The 21,492-nt window shown below is 45.5% G+C and overlaps 1 protein-coding gene across 2 annotated transcripts in view; it reads left to right on the plus strand.

Annotated features, from left to right (window-relative positions):
- Positions 1-17,690, plus strand: part of ENDOD1 (endonuclease domain containing 1) — a 34,733-nt gene extending 17,043 nt beyond the window's left edge. Inside the window, exons 2-3 of one of the 2 annotated variants that reach the window (XM_018059863.1) lie at positions 8,617-9,217; positions 13,523-17,690. In XM_018059863.1, coding sequence (XP_017915352.1) covers positions 9,194-9,217; positions 13,523-14,725 — 1,227 coding nt within the window. In that variant the 5' untranslated portion in view covers positions 8,617-9,193 and the 3' untranslated portion in view covers positions 14,726-17,690. The remainder of the gene's footprint in view (positions 1-8,616; positions 9,218-13,522) is intronic. The other variant, XM_018059862.1, reaches the window with a different exon arrangement.

A 21,492-nucleotide genomic window follows, 5' to 3' on the forward strand; every position in this document is an offset into this window, starting at 1 on the left:
AGCTGGGCCACCACCAGAGCTGACCTCATCAGCGTTTGTGCCTCAGAGTTGTCCATGGACCCCTGTCCTGGCATCAGCCTTACTGGGGGTGGTGGTTAAAAATGCAATCCTGAAACCACCAGAGGCCTTCTGAAAGCATCTCCAGTGTGGAGCCCAGAAATCTGCATTTTAAACAAGATTTAAGTTGCTTCTAATACAGGCCGAATTTTGAGAAGTATTGATTTAAGGGAACATCACTAATTTCCTATAGAAGCTGTGTAGAGAGGGGCTTATTTCCATTAAACAGCAAACATGAATCTGATAGTGATCTAATGCAGGGGTTCTCCATTTAGAATCACCTGGAGAACTTAAAAAAAAAAAAATCCTGAACCCATCTCCAAGCACCACCCCTCACTCAAGCTTTTTGAAGCTTCCAGGTGGTGCTAGTGGTAAAGAATCTGCTTGCCAATACTGGAGATGCGGTTTCGATCTGGGGTCAGGAAGATCCTCTGGAGACAGGTGGAAATGGCAACCCACTCCAGTCTTCTTGCCTGGGAAGTCCCATGGGCAGAGGAGCCTGGTGGGCTACAGTCCTTGGGGTTGAAAGGAGCATACACACAGGTGATTCCAAGAACCTCTGATCTTGTCTGCACGCCGAAGGTGGAAAAAATTAGAAATGGGGATGTCTCAATTTAACTGACTTTTCTGAATTCTGTAGCACATAGTCAAATGCTAAAAATAATTGCGCTGGAAAAGAAAGCAACAGTGGAGTGGAAAACTGGCTTCAGCCAGTAAGTAGGAATAGGACCAGGGGTGTTGTAATCCGAGAAGGTACCACAGGTTTAGAGAGGCCTTAAAGGCGCAGGGGGCTGTCTCGGGCTCCCGGGGAAGGGGCGGGAGACGTCCCACGGGAGTTTCCCTCAAGGCCTCCCTTGCCTGCACCCAGTGCCAATTTAGGATTGGGTCTTTTTTTCTTTTTCTTCCACTTTCTCTTTTTTTTTCTTCCACTTTCTTTCCTTTTTTAAAAAAATTATTTTTAATTGATTAATGATTACAATATTGGTTTGATCTCTGTCACACATCAACATGAATTCACCACAAGTATACCTAGGTCCCCTCCCTCTTGACTCTCTCTTCCGACTTCCACCCTCTCCCGCGCCCCTCTAGATTATTACAGAGCCCCCCATTTGAGTTCCCTGAGTCATACAGCAAATTCAGGATTGGATCATTTTTTTCACCCCGCCCCTTTTATTTGCATTTGTTCAGATTTTGAAGACAAAGGAAGGTCTCACATGCAAGGGCGCCATCCTTTCTTCCCCTCTCCTGTCCCACCGTCTTGTGACGTAGGAGGGTAGAACTCCTAGGTCGCACATGGCTTTGCGTCTGCACGGCTTCCCCGACGCAGATGCGTGCCAGGCGCCTACAGTGTGCCCAGTGCCCGGGCAGCTCTTCCCGAAGGCAGGGGGGAGTGTGGGCAGCCTGGAGGAAGGGTGACTCAGGGCAGGAAGGCTGTTCAGGAAATGAAAAACCCTGCATTTCTCATCCCCTAAAAAAAAAGGAAAAAGCATCCTTCTCATTCTTCTAAAGCTGTTTCTACTCCCAAGAGGATAAAGATTTTTGATGCCAAGCAGGGAGGATTTCTTTTTTTCCGGCAGTGGGTGGGTCACAGCTGTTTATGCCTTTCCTGAGGAGCTGAAAGGCCTGGCGGTTTATTCCTCCTCAAAAATCCTTTCTCACCTCTTGTGGCCCCACTGGTCTCCACTTCTTTTTTGAAACACGGCTTTTCTGAAACCCCAGCTGGGTGTTTTCCGTGGTGAGTCCTCAGATCTAGTTCATTCTGACGCTGGGAGCGTGCAGAGGCTCGGTCCGCAGCCTCCAGCTCTGATAAGGTTATCTGATGTTCCGATGGTCAGCTACACTCTCGGTTTCTTGCGGGGGGGCGGGGTGGGGGGGTGGGGGTGGGGTGGGGGGTGGGGGCCCTCCCACCCACCTGCTGATGGACCGTGGGGTGACCGCGTTTCTTTAATATCCGTGTCCGTGTATCATAGTTCATGCTGTTCAACTCATCCATGGACCTAACTCTGGTTGAAAAACAAAACAACCCCCAGAGGAAACGTCCTGTCCCCGTGGCCACAGTTCGATAGGAGTTGGCGAGGTTGCTTGCGACCAGAGTCTGGTGTGAATCATTATCAGCGTGTGCTTATGGAGATTGAGTGGGGGAAGGAGACTCCAGCCTTCCTAGGGTGAATCAGTGTGGAGCTCCAGCACCCCTTTGATCATCCTTCTCCACCACCAGCTTTCCCAGGGAGAAATCCTGGAGCAGAGATAGAGGTCCATCCGTTCTTCCTGGAGCCCCTCCTTCCTTGTCTGCGAGGACATCGTATGCGCATCTGTGGCTCACACGGGGAGATCATTCTTTCATCGTGTTGAAACTGTCTCCCTGGTGTCCTGGGCTGACCCTTCCCCACGTTGTCCTTGGGGTCAGCCTGCCCAGCACCTGATTCCCTCGTGTCCCGCACCCCTCAGCCCTGTCTGTACTCTGGCCAGCCCCCATCAGCCATGGGCCCACCTGCCCCGTCCCTGAGCCCACCCCGCTCCTCTCTGCTCCTGCTCTGTGTGCTCCCAGCAGCGGTGCCCTGAAGCTTGCCTGGACTTCACAGCCCAGGAGCCCTCTGGGACAGGGCCCCTGCTTAGGGACCCCCTGCTCCTCTAGCCCATCGCTTTGTTATCGTCTCCCTGAGATGCTCCCCAATGCTGCATGTCTGGAGACCTAGGCTGTCCCACACTCCCAGTGCCCTTTCTTCCTTGGGAGTTTGTAGGGGGCTAGTGGAATATCTTTTCTCACCCCTGTGGGCCCTGCTTCTCCTGCTGAGGCCATGTTCCTCCCCTGCCTTTATGTAAAGTAAAGTCACTCAGTCGTGTCCGACTCTTTGTGACCCCGTGGACTGTGGTCCACCAGGCTCCTCTGTCCATGGGATTCTCCAGGCAAGAATATTGGAGTGGGTTGCCATTTCCTTCTCCAGGGGGTCTTCCCGACCCAGGGATCGAACCTAGGTCTCCTGCATTGCAGGAAGTTGCTTTACCCTCTGAGCCACGAGGGAAGACTGCTCAAATGCACGTCTGTCTGCAGCCTCTTCTTGCCCAAACCCAGCCACGTCCACCACCTGTCTTCCTTCCTGAGCCCGCTGGGGAAATTGCCCTCTGAAGCCTCATGAATGACTCTCATCATCACAGCCCTCGGCTCTTGTCTCCATCCTTCCTTTTCCTCTCTGTGCAGGTGGTGTGCACTACTGATCCTCCTCTAGCCAAAGCTCTGTCCTCTCTTGACTTCGATGTGATGCTGGATGATTGATTCCCCCGCGGCTCCATCAGTTTCCCAGTTGCCCCTCCTGTCCACCCTCCATCCCATCCTCTAGTGCCTCCTTCCTCACTGCTCTTGCTCACCTAGAGGCTGGGATGCTGATGGGTGGGGCTAGGACCTTTGGAATCTGAGAATGCCCAGCATGGCCTTGGCTGTGCCATTGACAAATTGAGTGGCCTTGTACCTGCCCTTTACCCAAGTTTTAGTTTTTCTGTGTGTAAAGTGGACATGATGATACTAGTTACCTGGTGGGGTTTTGCCAAGAGTCAATGGGTTGATGACTCATTTGAAAAAACCCTGATGCTGGGAAAGATTGAGGGGAGGAGGAGGAGAAGGGGACGACAGAGGATGAGATGGTTCAATGGCATCACCAACTCAATGGACATAGGTTTGGGTGGACTCCGGGAGTTGGTGATGGACAGGGAGGCCTGGCGTGCTGCGGTTCATGGGGTCGCAAAGAGTCGGACACGACTGAGCGACTGAGCTGAACTCAATGGGTTGCTGCACTGCAGTGTTTTCTAAATGATAGTCATTTGCACTCCTGCTTCGCCAGAGTCCCGCTTGTACTGCTATTTACTTGAGATCTGGTCTTTACATTGACTTTAAATAAAATCATTGGAAAACAAATTTAGTCTTATCCTAAATAATCATATCGTGAAATTGTGTGTAGGAATTACTGGTTATATCTTCCCAGGAGAAATTAAACACTAATGCATAGCTATTAAAATAGAAGCATCTGTTGGTTCACTTCTCGCTGTCCACAGAGTTACATGCACTGTCCTTCAAATCTCACGTGAGTTATGCCCCAGTACTCCGACCCCAGGATGCGTGTGCACCAGGATGAACCTTTATCTCTCTGTGGCCAACCTTGCTTTCATGCCCAAGCTCCAATTCTGTATCTCCAGCTGCTATAAAATGTTTCTGCCTGTCAGCTTGGTCCCTTTTAGAGGTCGGCCTGTTCACTTTCCCTCCATTGCCCTTCATTTTCGGGTGACCTGGGCTCCAGCGTTGGACATCATCTTTCACCTTCCAGGGACCCTGCCGGGTCTGCCTCCACGTCCTGGGGCACCTTCCTTCCAGAGTTACGCACATGTCCTTTCCCTTCCATTCCCTCAGCTACCTCACGGTCTTTCTGCCCAGTGTGGATAAGTGTATATTTCCCTGGCATTACACGTTCCTAACGAAGCAACAGTTAGAACTGGACATGGAACAACAGACTGGTTCCAAATAGGAAAAGGAGTATGTCAAGGCTGTATATTATCACCCTGCTTACTTAACTTATATGCAGAGTATATCATGAGAAACACTGGGCTGGAAGAAGCACAAGCTGGAATCAACACTGCCTGGAGAAATATCAATAACCTCAGATATGCAGATGACACCACCCTTATGGCAGAAAGTGAAGAGGAACTAAAAAGCCTCTTGATGAAAGTGAAAGAGGAGAGTGAAAAAGTTGGCTTAAAGCTCAACATTCAGAAAATGAAGATCATGGCATCTGGTCCCATCACTTCATGACAAATAGATGGAGAAACAGTGGAAACAGTGTCAGACTTTATTTTTGGGGGCTCCAAAATCACTGCAGATGGTGACTGCAGCCATGAAATTAAAAGACGCTTACTCTTTGGAAGGAAAGTTATGACCAACCTAGATAGCATATTGAAAAGCAGAGACATTACTTTGCCAACAAAGGTCTGTCTAGTCAAAGCTATGGTTTTTCCTGTGGTCATGTATGGATGTGAGAGTTGGACTGTGAAGAAAGCTGAGCACCGAAGAATTGATGCTTTTGAACTGTGGTGTTGGAGAAGACTCTTGAGAGTCCCTTGGACTGCAAGGAGATCCAACCAGTCCATTCTGAAGGAGATCAGCCCTGGGATTTCTTTGGAAGGAATGATGCTAAAGCTGAAACTCCAGTACTTTAGCCACCTCATGTGAAGAGTTGACTCATTGCAAAAGACCCTGATGCTGGGAGAGATTGGGAGCAGGAGGAGAAGGGGACAACAGAGGATGAGATCGCTGGATGGCATCACAGACTTGATGGACGTGAGTCTGAGTGAACTCTGGGAGTGGGTGATAGACAGAGAGGCCTGGCGTGCTGCGATTCATGGGGTTACAAAGAATCGGACATGACTGAGTGACTGAACTGACTGATGCTCTGGCCTTAGGGAATGTACAGATCAAGTCCAGACTCGGAAACGCAGCATTGAAAGGACCCAGAGAGCAGAGAGGAGCTGGAGCACTTTATAGTTGCTGAAGTCAGACCACGTGGGTTTGCAAACTCAGCCTCCCCCACCGACAGCGTGATATCCGCAGGCTACTCAGTGACTGAGCCTGCGTTACACGTTCTACAGAGGAGACAGTAGGGATCCTGCTAGGATTAAGAAGGTGTGTCCTGTAACACACTTACATGGTGCTCACTACCTAGAGAGCGCTTGGTGAGCTTTAGTTGTAATTATTCTATGAGGAGTTATCTGTATATCAGATCATTTATAATCTGGTCCCCTGCTATCCCTCCCAATTAAACCTTTTCCTTTCTCAGAGTCCCATTTTCACAGACTCCCCATCTCTCAAGCCTTTGTGCAGATGTCTCCTTAAGCCACACTGACCTTTCTGTTTCTCTAAGTTTATCAAAACCTTGCATATCCTTCTAACCCTGCCTCAACTTTTGTTTTCTCCAAAAGCTAAAGATATCTTCTCTTCTCTGACTGTTTATGGTGTCCTTCCTTCCTCTGGAATCTGATTGCTCTTTTTCTTCATAACGTTTATTTGGCACTTAACTTTATCTGGTTTTTCCTTGGTTTCCTATTTAGTTTTGTCTGTGTCTGTGTCTTGCTTCTCTAAGTAGATGGTGAGTTTCTTGATGCCATTTGGAGGTTTGTGAAGCAGGGATTCAGAGCAGCAGCTGTGACATCATCACTCACCAACTGTGTGACCTTGAGTATGCTACTTAATCTTGATGTGCCTCAGTTTCTCCACCTGTCAAAAAATGATAATAATAGTACCTAGTTTTTGTGGGTTTAGATGAGTGAGTACGTGGTGCAGCTACTTACTGATTTAGTACATGTGAAATTCTTAGAATAGCGCCTGCCATGTGGTACTCACTAAGTGTTGCTGGTTATTATTGTTATTATTACCATTCTTCCTGTTTTCTCCTACAGTAGCAGTCACACATAAATAGCCTCAATATGTATTGTTGAATGGGTGCCTATTTCCCCTCCAGTTCTTCTTCTCAATTTTCTCCCAATCTATTTTTCTTCCATGCATATTAGCAGGAAAATTGAAAGTCTCCTTTTTTTAATTCCAAAGGAGGGGAAAAAAAATCTCATGGGTTTAAGTAGCTTTGGCTGTCTGCTAAAGCAAACAGACCAACTCATTGAGAGAAACAGGTTTTTTTTCTTGGCATCAAATTTGAAAAGGAATTTATTATGAAGTTGTTTATGGGGCAGGATGCTGGTGGATGGGGAGTGCTCATTCTTCTAAAACTTACCTAACATGTTGTGATTAGGAAAAAAAAAAAATCCATTAAACCCAGAAGCTGTATCAAATAACACTGGCAGCCCAGGAGGACTAGGTCAATAGGGAGGTAGATTACACAGAGAGCTTTGTACCTGTCCCTTCATCCAGGGAGTCTGCTGAGAAACCGAAGAGAGAGGTTAGTGGTGCTTGCAAAAGGGCGAGGGCAGCCCAAAAACTGTAATCTGAAATTACCTCTTACATCATAGGTGTATTTTTGTCTTTAGCGAGCAGTGTTGTTGGTAATTTACTGTAATTGCAGTAACCAGCTCATTAAACTGTGTCTGCAGAGAGCCTGGAAAAAACAAAAAACACCTGCCCTTTATGGGACAGTGTCTCAAAGAATGCATTCGACTTTTAAATCAAATATTCTTATTGTTTTCAGTACAGTTTCCCATACATGAGTCAGAGATTTTAGTTACACACACATTTGGCTGTTCCTTCACTAAGATACAGTGGTTGTTTCATAGAGTTTAGTAAGCATGATGATGGGGGAAGCTGTTATAACTGATTTTATTTAGACTTTCAGATGATTCTTTAACAAATGACATTAGAACCACAGTTATTTTGAGATCAAAACAAAGTTTTGTCATAATTCAAAGACAGGTTAACTTTTGTCATAAGTTAAAGCAGCTTTAAGACAGGAAGTAGAAATCGTGATAGACGTTTCTCCCAGTAGAGATCAGTTAGCAGACCGTTTTAAGGCCCGGGTTTTAATGTTTTATGATGAGATGGTAGAGTGATTTCATAATGGAATATCCATTTTTAATGACTCCAAATTGCAAATACAAAATCAATGAAAATGAATTTGAATAAGACAGAAAAACCTATATGAAGAGATGAGAGAATTATAGCTAATAGATAAAGCAAAGGAATTAGTAAAAAATAAACAAAAACCAAACAGGTTTTTGTTTGTAAGCTGGCTGGTGCGTTTTGGCAAAGGGCTGGGAGTCCTTCTGTCTTATTCTTAGTGAGAGAGTTCAGCCTGTAAATTCCTGACACATCAGAGAAAGGTCTGGGAAGGTACTGTTCTGCTTACACCACACAGGAGGTGGCCTAAATAGAAAAGAAGGAGATTTAAGCAAAGTAAATAAATTTGGGGATGATAAATCTATAGTGAGTTATAAAAGTAAACAAGGCATGTTTTAGCAGAAACTTTATAACCTTAGACAAAGTTCCTGGGCAGGTGTGCAGTTCCTCACCTTCCACTGCAATCACATAGAAATATTGAATTTTAAAATTATCTATGTATTTAAATTAAATTCGTATTTCAGCAAAAAAGAAGAAATTTTCAGGTGCCAGAAATATATGAGAAATCAATAGCCAAAGCTGTGTGTGGGAGGACACGTGGAAGCTAGGGGCTAGGGCTCTAAACTGCCTGTGGACAGATGTCAAGGTTACATAACCTATCCATGCCGTGGGTCTGGAGCTGAGCTCTCCAGGTAAAGCTAGGGGCTGGCAAACTGTTGCAGCTTTGGTGAACCAGGCAGGAAAGGTACTTGCAAGTTGTTATAGGAAGTAGCTGCCTACACCATGTCATTAGTGGAAACAGTCAACCTCCAGAAGTAAGCCTGAAGCTGTCATTTTTTCTTTGTATGGGTCCAAATGTGTACTGCTTTCTCCATGTGGAAACCCTAACCTATGAAAACACTCAGAAGCTAGTCCAGATTCATTGAACTCTTTAGAGCTCCAGAAGAAGCAACTGCAAATGCAGTCCTATTAGATTTGTTTTTGTTTCCATTTTTGTCTTTTTTTGTTTTCAACAGACCATCATGGACCTTTTATGAAGACAAGCTCATGGGCAAAAATTGCAGAGCACTGAAGTATACACATGACCCTAAAGTCAAGCAATAGGAGCAACAAAATAAACTGAAAAGCCAAATAAAATAGACAGATCTTAAAGGGAATTTAAGAATATCTAAGAAAGATTAAAAAAATTTCTCAAGAGAAAAAAAAAAAAGAATTTTCAATAGAACCAAATAGAAATGCTAGGAAAGAAAGAAGAGTCATTGAAATGAGAAACAAAAAGGAAAAAAGAAAAACACCTCAACAAAGTAGGTATTAAACTAAACATACCTAAGGAGAGACTTAGTGACTTGGAAGATAGATCTAAGGACTCACCTGGAGGGCAATATAGAGAGTTAATAAGATATAAATGGCTCATATGGTAAAGAATCTACCTGCAATGCAAGAGACCCAGCTTCAGTCCCTGGGTTGGAAAGATCCTCTGGAGAAGGGAGTGGCTACCCACTGCAGTCTTTTTGCCTGGAGGCGTCCACAGATAGAGGAGCCTGGAGGGCTACAGTGCATGGGGTCTCAGAGTCAGACCTGGCAGAACGACTAATGCACAACACTATGAAAAAGAACGTAAGTCACAAAAAAAGGACAGAAAGAGAGGCTTTGATGTGATTGGATCCTCGGAGGAGAGAATAGAGAGTTCATTGACGATCCGTATATGGTCTCAAAACGTTCTTTGGTATTTTGGCCAGAGACTTAAGACTGTGTTCCCTGGTGGCTCAGACAGTAAAGCGTCACCCTGCAATGTGGAACACCTGGGTTCGATCCCTGGGTTGGGAAGATCGCCTGGAGAAGGAAATGGCACCCCACTCCAGTACTCTTGCCTGGAAAATCCCATGGACAGAGGAGCCTGGTAAGCTACGATCCATGGGGTTGCAGAGACGGACTGAGCAACTTCCCTCGTAAGACTGTGTTAGGTAAGCCTTGAGAAATCTATTATTTATTTTCTGTTTTGATTTTGACTGGTAGCATCCACACTGATTTATGTACAGTATATACATCACTGTATTGAACTGTGACCAGGCAAGACAATCCTAGAATGCCTGACAGTTTTTCTCCATGACGTTTCACTGTGCTTACTGTTCTCTGTTATAGCTGCTGGTGTAGAGAAAGAAAGCAAGTAGCCAAGTAAGGTGCTAATAGAACCAACGTCTCCGGGAGACCAGCCAGCTGCCCATTTTCTAAGGGTAGTAGTATGCTTCCTCCATAGCTCAGTCGGTAAAGAGTCTGACTGCAATGCAAGAGATGTGGGTTCGATCCCTGGGTCAGGAAGATCCCCTGCAGAAGGAAATGGCAGCCCACTCCAGTATTCTGGCCTGGAGAATCCCATGGACAGAGGAGCCTGGCAGGCTACAGTGTATGGAGTCGCAAGAGTCGGACACGGCTGAGCGACTAAGTGCAAGCGTGCAAGCTGGAAACCACTCTGGCCGGTTGCTCCTGCCTGAGCTGCCACCTTCCTTGGCTTGTGAAGCTGGCGGCTGAGCTTCCATGTGCTCTGGGCAAAGGCAGAAAGGAAGCCTGAGGGCCGGTCTGCATCTGTGCTCATTCACCTTCCCCTTTCCACTCTCCCTTCTTTCTGGGGATTGCAACCCCAGGGCGCTCAGACCAGCTTCTCTCCCTGTACATTTAAGGAATTTCATTTATTCTGTGTCATAGAGAGAAAAGGAGACTGTGATTTCTTTTTCTGTTTGGTTTTCTACTCTCTGGTGTAGAAAACTGGTACAGCAGTGTCCGTTAATATGCGGAAAGCATGGCTTAGTCATAAAGAATGTGTGCCTTAGGAATAAAATGACTGACCTCAGTTCAAATTCTGTCCTGCTAATTTTTGGATGACTTTGGAAAAATTCACCTTTCTGTGTTTTAGTTTCCCCACCTGTAGAATCAGGTAGAAAAGAAAGACCTTCTGTAACATTATATTGAAATCATTTAATTGGTAGTTAAGAAAAATTAGTCCTTGACCTCCTGCTGTATTGCTATATAGGTACCGGATACAGACATTCTATCTTCACTTCCAACACTATATTCTACCCTGTCGTCAAACCATAGGGCCAATTTGGGGTTCATAACAATACAGTGACCATGGATTAGGATGTGGGGTTCTGAAGAAGGCCAGGAAAAGGGAAAGGAAGACGTGCTCTCTCCTGCCTGTGCATCCGGACCACATCGTTTAGTCTCTGCTTTGCCTGCAGAGGCTCAGGGCAGGGAGGTGCACAGGCCCCACTGCAGAATTAGGTCCTGACCTCTGCAGTCACCTCGGTTCATCCTGGCCCGTTCCCATGTACCTGCGAGCTGTGGGCAGGAGAGACTCCGTTATGGCAGATATCTGGAGCCCACTGAACTCAAGTGGCCTGAGAGGACGTGGAAGCCCCCGCCTTAGTCTCCTCTGACCTTAGCCACGGGAGACCACGCTCTGAAGTTTGGGAGTAAATCAACCCACAATTCTGGTTTCTAAGAGCAGGATGTTGTAGGCTGTCTCTTACGCACATGCACACACACACACCCAATCTCATTCTCTTCTTTTCTCCCCCCTCTCTTTCACCCCTCCCCTTTTCTTTCCCTGCCTGGCCCTTTTGGGTTCCTTCCCCTTCTTTATCTAAGAATCTCTCTTCTCTGTTTGTGTTCCAGCCTGCCTTCTGTCCTTGCAGGCATTATTTCATCCCTGGGTGGCTCTTGGAAAGAAGATGAACCAGTGTGTTGCCCTATGCTCTGTCACTGGCTACCTGTAAAAAACAAAACAACAACAACAAAAAACCCAGCTCCAGGCTTCCTCTAGATGGGATAAAGAAGCTACACCAGGCTAAATGCAGACACAGTACCCTAGTAAGCAGGGAGAATAAACAGGCACCCTAAAATTCCTGGCCTTCCACCCAAGACTCTACAATCTTGGCTCTGCCATACCTTGATCTCATGATTCAGGAATGAGGCAGATATTTCCATGGGTTGTATCTTCTGGCTATAGGAGAGCAAGGGCAGCTTTACAAAATGGATGAGTGTCTTATCGCTGTCCTCTAGGGGTGTGGTGGGAGTGGGGACCATCCAGGATCATTTCTAATTCGAGTCTGGGGGCAGGGATGGAATGACCTTGAAAGGTGAGGCTATGGAATACTCCATTCACTTTCATGACTATTCCTGCTTTCACACCACCTTGCTCATTCGTTGCCCTCACTAATGCTACATATGCGTGCATGAGCATGCCTACATTTGCTGTTGCAGAGCTGGAGAAATGCAGAGTGGGTTGCCCTCCCACGTGAGGTACAGCAATCCACATGGCCTTGGCCCTCTTGGGTTTAGCAAGTAGCACCAACCCTAGGGAATCAATTAGTCAGAATTTACTTCTTTTAATTCATTTCTTTTTTTCCTTTTGAAACTAACATATAAATCATCTGCGGGTTGATGTAGGTAAGAGTTGAACCAAGAGAAACAAGAAAACAAGGGAAAAAATGTATCGCTTGTATCCTTGGGAGTCGATCAGCCATAATGGACATTTTCATGTGTTTCAAACTTTTTTCTTGCTCATTTTTAGGCTTAAAAAATTGTTATCATTTAATTTTATAATCTGCCTTTTCCTTTCAAAATTATAGCACGTATTTCCCTATCATTACAAGTGCTTTTTAATGGCTTTGAGATATTTCCTTGATGGATATAACACCATTTATTTAACTGTTGCCAGTTTTTGAAAATGTAGGTTGGTTCAGCTTCCTGCTATTATAAATACTGCAGTGACCAATTAATACTGATCTCAGATTAACAAGAGTGCCTTGAGATTCTCAAGTGGTAACGAATCTCCCTGTCAATGCAGGACACATGGGTTTGATTCCTGGATTGGGAAGATTCCCTGGAAAAGGAAATGGAAACTTATTCCAGTATTCTTTCCTGGAAAATCCCATGGACAGAGGAGCTGGGCAGGCTACAGTCTATGGGTCACAAAGAGTTGGACATGACTTAGTGACTAAAAAACAAGTTGAGATTCTAGTATGTGTCAGTCCTTGACTGGGTCCTATGTACAGGATCCATGGTGTCAAGAAATTTATAGTCTAATTTGGGAGCTAAAAACAGAGTTTGGGGTCAGTCCTGAGCTCTTTCCTTTCATCTTTTCAGATTGGCAAAGTGACGTATATATTATACTGCTGAATTTAAAATGAATAGAGCAGAACTAAGAGGATATATATATATATATAGTTATTGATATTTAGCAAATAGCTCAAAAGGCGTAGACAGAAAATGCATTGTTAATAATAGCAAATATTATGAGGAGATGAAGTTCGAAGAGCAGCTGGTCAAATTCTATCTTGGCCTGGGAAGTATCTAATATAACTGACAATAATCTATACATGTCCCTCTATTTGATTTAAATTCTCTGATTAGAGTTGATTGCTCTTTGTATATCCCAAAATATGCAAAATTCACTTAAGACTACGTTCTTTAAATTGCAGCTCACATTGGTGGCTGATTATCTGAATTCAAGTTCTGATTTTTACAGGCCTGCTGAGATTTACTTTTCCCCTTGCTTCTGTTTTTGCAGTCAGTTTGAATCTCATGGAAAAACATTCCCGGAAAAGGGTATGACGTTTATAAAACCACAGCAGATTGAAAACCAGTGTTCTGATGGTGTATTTGTGTGAGTGTGGGATAGGTCATTACTGTAGGTCGAGAGTGGAATAGACGCAGAGAGTGGAAGAGGATATAGCCAACTTGAAAGATGCTTTCAGACACTAGGGTTGTGGGGTATTAGGACGAAGTGTGTGTGTACTTCCAGACCAAAGTGTTGGAAGTGTCTGTATAGTAGGGACTTCACTAGAGTCTGGGCAGAATGGTCCAAGGATCCCCAGTCTGCTGTGAACAGGGACGCATCTCAATCTCGCTCTCTCCTTTCAGATTGATGACCCCAACAGCAGCCTGGAGGAGGTGACAGATGAGGCCGAGGCCGTCAGGTCTGTGAACAAGCTGGGAAGCAACCAAGCCTTGAATGCAGATTTCCTGGGTTCTGATTACCGGACTGGGCAGCTCTACCCGTTCTCCCTCAGCACTGACCCCCACTCGGCCACCTTCACTCTCACAAACGCGGCTCCGATGACCCCGTCCTTCCAGGAAAGGTGGTACATGAATCTCAACAGCCTGATGGAGCGAGCTCTGACCCCGCAGTGTGGCAGCGGGGACGAGCTCTACATCATCACAGGCGCCGTGCCTTCGGACCTCAGGGTCAGCGACAGAGTGAACATCCCGGAGTTTGTTTGGCTGGCGGCCTGCTGCGCGGTCCCTGCGGGAGGCTGGGCCATGGGCTTTGTCAAGCACACCCGTGACCGGGAAGTCATCGAGGATGTGATGCTGAGGGACCTGGAGAAGCTGCTTCCATTCCACCTTCAGCTGTTCCAGAACAACTGTGGGGAAACTGACCAAGACACAGAGAAGATGAAAAAAATCCTGGAGGTGGTTAACCAAGTCCAGGACGAGGAGCGGAGGCTGGACTCTGAGGGCGGCTCCGAGACGCTCTCCAGCGCAAGGGGAACCAGGTCTGCCCTGCCACCTCCGGAGACATCTGGGGAAGGGAGCAGTCTTCTGGGAAGACTCCTGGGCTTTGTCGTTACCCCGTTGATCAAGCTCTGCCAGTTAATTTATTACCTTGCCTTTGGGATCCTGAAGTACACTGTGTATTTCCTCTGGTATGTCACCAAGCAGGTGATTAACGGTCTAGAAAGTTGCCTTTATCGCCTGGGGTCAGCCACCATCACCTACTTCTTGACCATTGGGGAGGAACTGGGCAGCATTCCCTGGAAGGTCCTCAAAGTCACGGTCAGGATCACCAGGGCCGTGCTCCGGATCCTTTGTTGCCTGCTGAAGGTGGTCTGCCGCGTCGTGGGTGTCCCCGTCCGGGTGCTTGTGGACGTGGCCACGTTCCCCGTGTACACCATAGGCGCAGTTCCGATCGTCTGCAAGGACATTGCCATGGGCCTTGGTGGCATCCTCTCTCTGCTCTTTGACACGGCTTTTGGCACCATGGGTGGTCTATTTCAGGTCATCTTTACTGTCTGCAAGCGGGTTGGCTACAAGATTACTTTTGACAATCTTGGGGAGTTATAGAAAAAAAAAAAAAATGAGTGCCCGGTCCCAGTGAATTTGATTTTTTTTTTAAATAGAGAAAGCTGGAATATTTTGTCTATACTATGGGTTTCTGTTCACTGTCAATTATATTTTGGCCTCTGGTGGGGGTGTCTGCCTGTTCCAACCTAACCCAAGAGACGTGTTCAGGGTGGGATTATGTGTAGGTTGCCTGCTGGGATGTGGGTGAACTTCCAAGCCGTCCCCTTCAGTTAGTCACTCTGATACAGGAGACCTTGTGATAGATGCTAGTGTTCATTTGTGATCAGTAAAAATTACAGAAGAAGAATCTGGAAGAGGACCACTTTAAACCAAACTGCTCTGAGAAAAGTAGAAAGGAATTTATTCCTGCCATTACTCTCTGAGACTCAAGACAAAACTGATATAAGTATTCCTGGCCAATTTGTTATCATTTTGCTTCTCTTTCTCCCCAGCTCAGCTGACTTGGTGAGGTACAGACCACTTCCTTGTTGAAATAGCTCTCTTAGGATATAGAATCTGTTACGTCCCTTAGCTTTCCATGACTCCCGAGGATCTGTAAGGTTGTTTTGTTTCTCCAACGTTGAATTATGCTGCATTTTTCCTTTGAGTTAATGGTAAGCATTATATGCAAATATGGCATAACAAATTCTGAATGCAAGGGCTAAGATTGTTTGCCCCTTGAATGCTACCCAGATATTAAAAAGGGAGTGCAAAGATCAGACCTCTGCTCTGAATAGGTGCCGTAGGTCTGAGGATATCCTTAGCCAAGCTTGGATTAACAACATATATTAAATCTCTGGCTGAGAAGATGGAGCTCAAAGACCTACATGTTAAGCTAATACGAAAATTCATATTCTGCAAAATACTAGATCAGTCTTTCTTAAACTTCCAGCAAGTACCCAATAGAGTAAAATGTTCTGACTCTGTCCTTAAATGGTGGTTTTAGTATAAAGGTATAAAAAAATAGTCAGAAAATTATAACTCTTCTGGCCATCATGGAAAAAAAAATTCATAGACACATATATCTAAGTTTATATGTATATAATCTTGATTCAAAATCATTATCTCAGGAAATTATTTTTATAGTGTGTTTGATGCTAGAAAACATAACTCTCCCATTAAAGCAAGTTATTTATGAGAGCTAATCTCCAATTTATTGATCAAGCACTTGTCATTTTAATTCTTGCACTGAAAAATGATAACAGGAAGAAGCTGAAGCTCCCAAACTTTGCTCTGCCTTCTAGAGCCGAGGGGGAATCACCTGGATTTTTCTGAGTGTTCGAAAGAGTTCCTGTGAGGTAGAATAGGACCCAGTGTAAACTGCTGATTTGGGGGTGCAGGCCACTATGCATCTGAAAGTTTAGTGCAGAGACCTGGGTCCAGAAAGGCAACGAGGAGAGAAGGATGGGCGAACCGTCGGCATCAAGTTGATGCCCAAGAAATGTGAGTGTGATGAGAGTCACTTTTTTTGCAGAAGAATAATGGAATTGGGCCTGAAGTAGCAGGGTAGCCGGCAAGCTGCCGTCCTGATCAGTTTGTTATGTGAGGTAGGGGACTGGGACACCAGACTATGAACCTATCATGGGAAGTAGTACACTAGATTATCTAAGACTCTTAGGCAGTATTTTACCAACACTTCTGCTGGTGACCATAAAAATCTGTAGTCAGGCTTTCCTTCATTTCAGCAGCGTGAGGAGCCATGGAGGAGAAGAGTGTGCCTTGGTACTGATGGGTCAGGTAGAATCCTGGCAGATGAAAGAAAGGGAATTTCAGAGGGGACCACAGAGATGGTCTGGCCAGAGACAAGCTCAGCCTGACCAAAGCCGCGTCTGATGAGGAAGCTGACGCCTGATGCCAACTGATGGTAGACCGGGAGCCAAGGTCTTCTGCTCGGGTCCTATCCGAGGTGACATCCCACACCTTGGATGTCAGATCTGTGCCTCCCTGGTCTAGGGCTGGTTTTTCTCCATCATCCATCGAACAAACTGGACTCTGATGAATTAAATGGGTTTGGCCCATGTGATGAGGCAACTAGCCGTCCATGCACACCAGTAAGCTTGCTGCCTCCCGTGGAATTAATGTCCCCTCAGAGTACCTATCTGCCTATCGAAAGGCCCACGGGGGCCATCCATGGCAGCTTGAGCCCCTTGGCACAATGCGAGGAGCAGGGCATCTAAACTTTTCTCGAGAACCATTCGAAAATGTCTTCCTTTTCAGTTCTAGTTGTTTAGTGTCTTATTTATTTATTATGGTGTGGCCTTTTTTGAAATCTGGAAAGGGATAATAAAAGGAAAATGAATCCCCAAGGTTGGGTGGCTGAGAGCCTCCACTCTGGACTGTGGGTCTTTGTGCCTGTGGCTCACCAGCCCCAGAAGGTGGCCAGACCGCTGGCCGGCCCCAGTGAGCCACGTTGGCCTTTGGGGTGGGATTTTGAGTTGATGAGCCCCGTCTCTGGCTGGAAGGTTTTTCTGTGGCTCTGCTATGTTCTCAGGCCCTTGGAGAGGTCAGCCAGCTCTTCATCATTGCAGAGCTGACTTTCTAGTCTGGATCAGCCATGCCTGTGGATACTCCTCTGTTCCAATGTGCCTTCTGAGTGTTCGCTTCAGCATCAGCACTTGCCCCTAAATGCAGATGAAGGGATCTGAAGAAGGAGCTAGAGTGAAACATTGATCATTCATCCATCCAATGTGCATTTGAACATCTAAGTTGCAGAGATTGACAACACGTGCATCCCATCTTTGAGGAATTCAGATATCTAGTGGGGAGGATGCGGTGCTGATCCATGGACCACATCGTGGTAAGCCTGCAATGGTACTAGCATCCCTGGAGCACAGCAGGAAAACCCGCAAAACATGGACATTGGGGAATCCTTTATAAAGGGTGTGATGAGTCAATTTGACATTTTCAAGCTATGTACAATGCTGTGCACCTTGCAATGCTCAATAAAATAACTGTTGACAACTCATCAGCTGTTCCGGAAAATATATAAAGGGGAGAATCTTGGAATGAGGTTTGGAGGGTTATCTTTGATTTTTTTTTTTTCCAGTTTCTTCTTGATTGACATTAACTCAAGCCATTTCCAATCCCATCTGGATTTTTTGTTTTAATTTTTTAATCATATATGAGAAGACAGGTTAGATCAGTGAAACAGTCCGTGAACCTTCTTTTCCACGTTATTTCTCTGAAAAGCTAATTGGGACATGAAATATTTGAAGCACCCAGGAACCTACTGCTTCACTGCTTCCGAATCACATAGGAAGTTATAGGAACATTCTAAATTTTTATTCCTTAGGAACACCCCCACCCTCCCCAGTGTGAGATATGACACACAGTCTCTGGAGGGAGGTAGTCATCTGTGGCCTATAGTAGGGCACTCAGCCCTGGGGTGGAGATGGCAGTAGCTCTTGCCTTCCCAGTGTGGGCTGGGTCTTATGTGTGATTTGATGTCTTGTTCAGCATTTCACCTAAACTTGTCACCCACTGAGGTTTCAAAATGTGAACACTAGAAGCCATGTAGTGTGGACTCCTCGGCCTTCGTAAATGGGCTCTCAGAATTCTCATTGTTTCCCTAAGTATTTTCTCCCAGATCATGGCTTGATTTCTAATAATTACATTCCAAACCGTTTCTTTTTTTTTTTTTTTTAATTTGGAATATAGCTCATTAACAGCACAGGTGGCTGCGACCGGCACACTAAGCGCAGCCGAGAGGAGCTACCCCACGTCCGAGGCCAGGGGCAGAAGCTGGGAGGACCCCATGCCCGAAGGGCAGGGGCCAAGAGGAGTTACCCCACGTCTGAGGCCAGGGGAAGCGGCTGGGAGGAGCAACCACATGCCCAAGGAGTGGTGGCTGCGCAGGCGCAGGAGGGCCTAGAGGAACTATACCACACTGAAGGTCAGGAAGGGCAGTGGTGAGGAGATACCCCTCATCCAAGGTAAGGAGCAGCGGCTGCGCTTTGCTGGAGCAGCCGTGGAGAGACACCCCACGCCCAAGGTAAGAGAAACCCAAGTAAGATGGTAGGTGTTGCAAGAGGGCATCAGAGGGCAGACACACTGAAACCATACTCACAGAAAACTAGTCAATCTAATCTAATCACACTAAGCCATGCTCTTGGGGCAACCCAAGGTGGGCAGGTCGTGGTGGAGAGGTCTGACAGAATGTGGTCCACTGGAGAAGGGAATGGCAAGCCACTTCAGTATTCTTGCCTTGAGAACCCCATGAACAGTATGAAAAGGTAAAATGATAGGGTACTGAAAGAGGAACTCCCCAGGTCATTAGGTGCCCAATATGCTACTGGAGATCAGTGGAGAAATAACTCCAGAAAGAAGGAAGGGATGGAGCCAAAGCAAAAACAATACCCAGCTGTGGATGTGACTGGTGATAGAAGCAAGGTCCGATGCTGTAAAGAGCAATATTGCATAGGAACCTGGAATGTCAGGTCCATGAATCAAGGCAAATCGGAAGTGGTCAAACAGGAGATGGCAAGAGTGAACATTGACATTCTAGGAATCAGCGAACTAAAATGGACTGGAATGGGTGAATTTAACTCATGACCATTATATCTATTACTGTGGGCAGGAATCCCTCAGAAGAAATGGAGTAGCCATCATGGTCAACAAAAGAGTCTGAAATGCAGTACTTGGATGCAATCTCAAAAATGACAGAATGATCTCTGTTCGTCTCCAAGGCAAACCATTCAATATCACGGTAATCCAAGTCTATGCCCCAACCAGTAATGCTGAAGAAGCTGAAGTTGAACAATTCTATGAAGACCTATAAGACCTCTTAGAACTAACACCCAGAAAAGATGTCCTTTTCATTATAGGGGACTGGAATGCAAAAGTAGGAAGTCAAGAAACACCTGGAGTAACAGGCAAATTTGGCCTTGGAATGCAGAATGAAGCAGAGCAAAGACTAATAGAGTTTTACCAAGAAAATGCACTGGTCATAGCAAACACCTTCTTCCAACAACACAAGAGAAGACTCTACACATGGACATCACCAGATGGTCAACACCAAAATCAGATTGATTATATTCTTTGCAGCCAAAGATGGAGAAGCTCTATACTGTCAACAAAAACGACCAGGAGCTGACTGTGGCTCAGATCATGAACTCCTTATTGTCAAATTCAGACTTAAATTGAAGAGAGTAGGGAAAACCACTAGACCATTCAGGTATGACCTAAATCAAATCCCTTATGATTATACAGTGGAAGGGAGAAATAGATTTAAGGGCCTAGATCTGATAGATAGAGTGCCTGATGAACTATGGAATGAGGTTCGTGACATTGTACAGGAGACAGGGATCAAGACCATCCCCATGGAAAAGAAATGCAAAAAAGCAAAACGGCTATCTGGGGAGGCCTTACAAATAGCTGTGATAAGAAGAGAAGTGAAAAGCAAAGGAGAAAAGGAAAGATATAAGCATCTGAATGCAGAGTTCCAAAGAATAGCACGAAGAGATAAGAAAGCCTTCTTCAGTGATCAGTGCAAAGAAATAGAGGAAAAGAACAGAATGGGAAAGACTAGAGATCTTCAAGAAAATTAGAGATGCCAAGGGAACATTTCATGCAAAGATGGGCTCAATAAAGGACAGAAATGGTATGGACCTAACAGAAGCAGAAGATATTAAGAAGAGGTGGCAAGAATACACAGAAGAACTGTACAAAAAAGATCTTCACGACCCGGATAATCACAATGGTGTGATCACTCATCTAGAGCCAGACATCTTGGAATGTGAAGTCCAGTGGGCCTTAGAAAGCATCACTACAAACAAAGCTGGTGGAGGTGATGGAATTCCAGTAGAGCTATTTCAAATCCTGAAAGATGATGCTGTGAAAGTGCTGCACTCAATGTGCCAGCCAGCAAATTTGGAAAACTCAGCAGTGGCCACAGGACTGGAAAAGGTCAGTTTTCATTCCAATCCCAAAGAAAGGCAATGCCAAAGAATGCTCAAACTACTGCACAATTGCACTCATCTCACATGCTAGTAAAGTAATGCTCAAAATTCTCCAAGCCAGGCTTCAGCAATACGTGAACCGAGAACTTCCTGATGTTCAAGCTGGTTTTAGAAAAGGCAGAGGAACCAGAGATCAAATTGCCAACATCCGTTGGATCATGGAAAAAGCAAGAGAGTTCCAGAAAAACATCTACTTCTGCCTTATTGACTATGCAAAAGCCTTTGACTGTGTGGATCACAAGAAACTGTGGAAAATTCTGAAAGAGATGGGAATACTAGACCACCTGACCTGCCTCTTGAGAAACCTGTATGCAGGTCAGGAAGCAACAGTTAGAACTGGACATGGAACAACAGACTGGCTCCAAATAGGAAAAGGAGTACGTCAAGGCTGTATATTGTCACCCTGCTTATTTAACTTGTATGCAGAGTACATTATCAGAAACGCTGGACTGGAAGAAACACAAGCTGGAATCAAGATTGCCAGGAGAAATATCAGTAACCTCAGATATGCAGATGACACCACCCTTATGGCAGACAGTGAAGAGGAAATAAAAAGCCTCTTGATGAAAGTGAAAGAGGAGAGTGAAAAAGTTGGCTTAAAGCTCAACATTCAGAAAACGAAGATCATGGCATCCGGTCCCATCACTTCATGGGAAATAGATGGGGAAACAGTAGAAACAGTGTCAGACTTTGTTTTTTGGGGCTCCAAAATCACTGCAGATGGTGACTGCAGCCATGAAATTAAAAGACGCTTACTCCTTGGAAGAAAAGTTATGACCAACCTAAATAGCATGTTGAAAAGCAGAGACA

The sequence above is a fragment of the Capra hircus genome, chromosome 15 (assembly GCF_001704415.2).
Source record: "Capra hircus breed San Clemente chromosome 15, ASM170441v1, whole genome shotgun sequence".
Classification (NCBI taxonomy): domain Eukaryota; kingdom Metazoa; phylum Chordata; class Mammalia; order Artiodactyla; family Bovidae; genus Capra; species Capra hircus.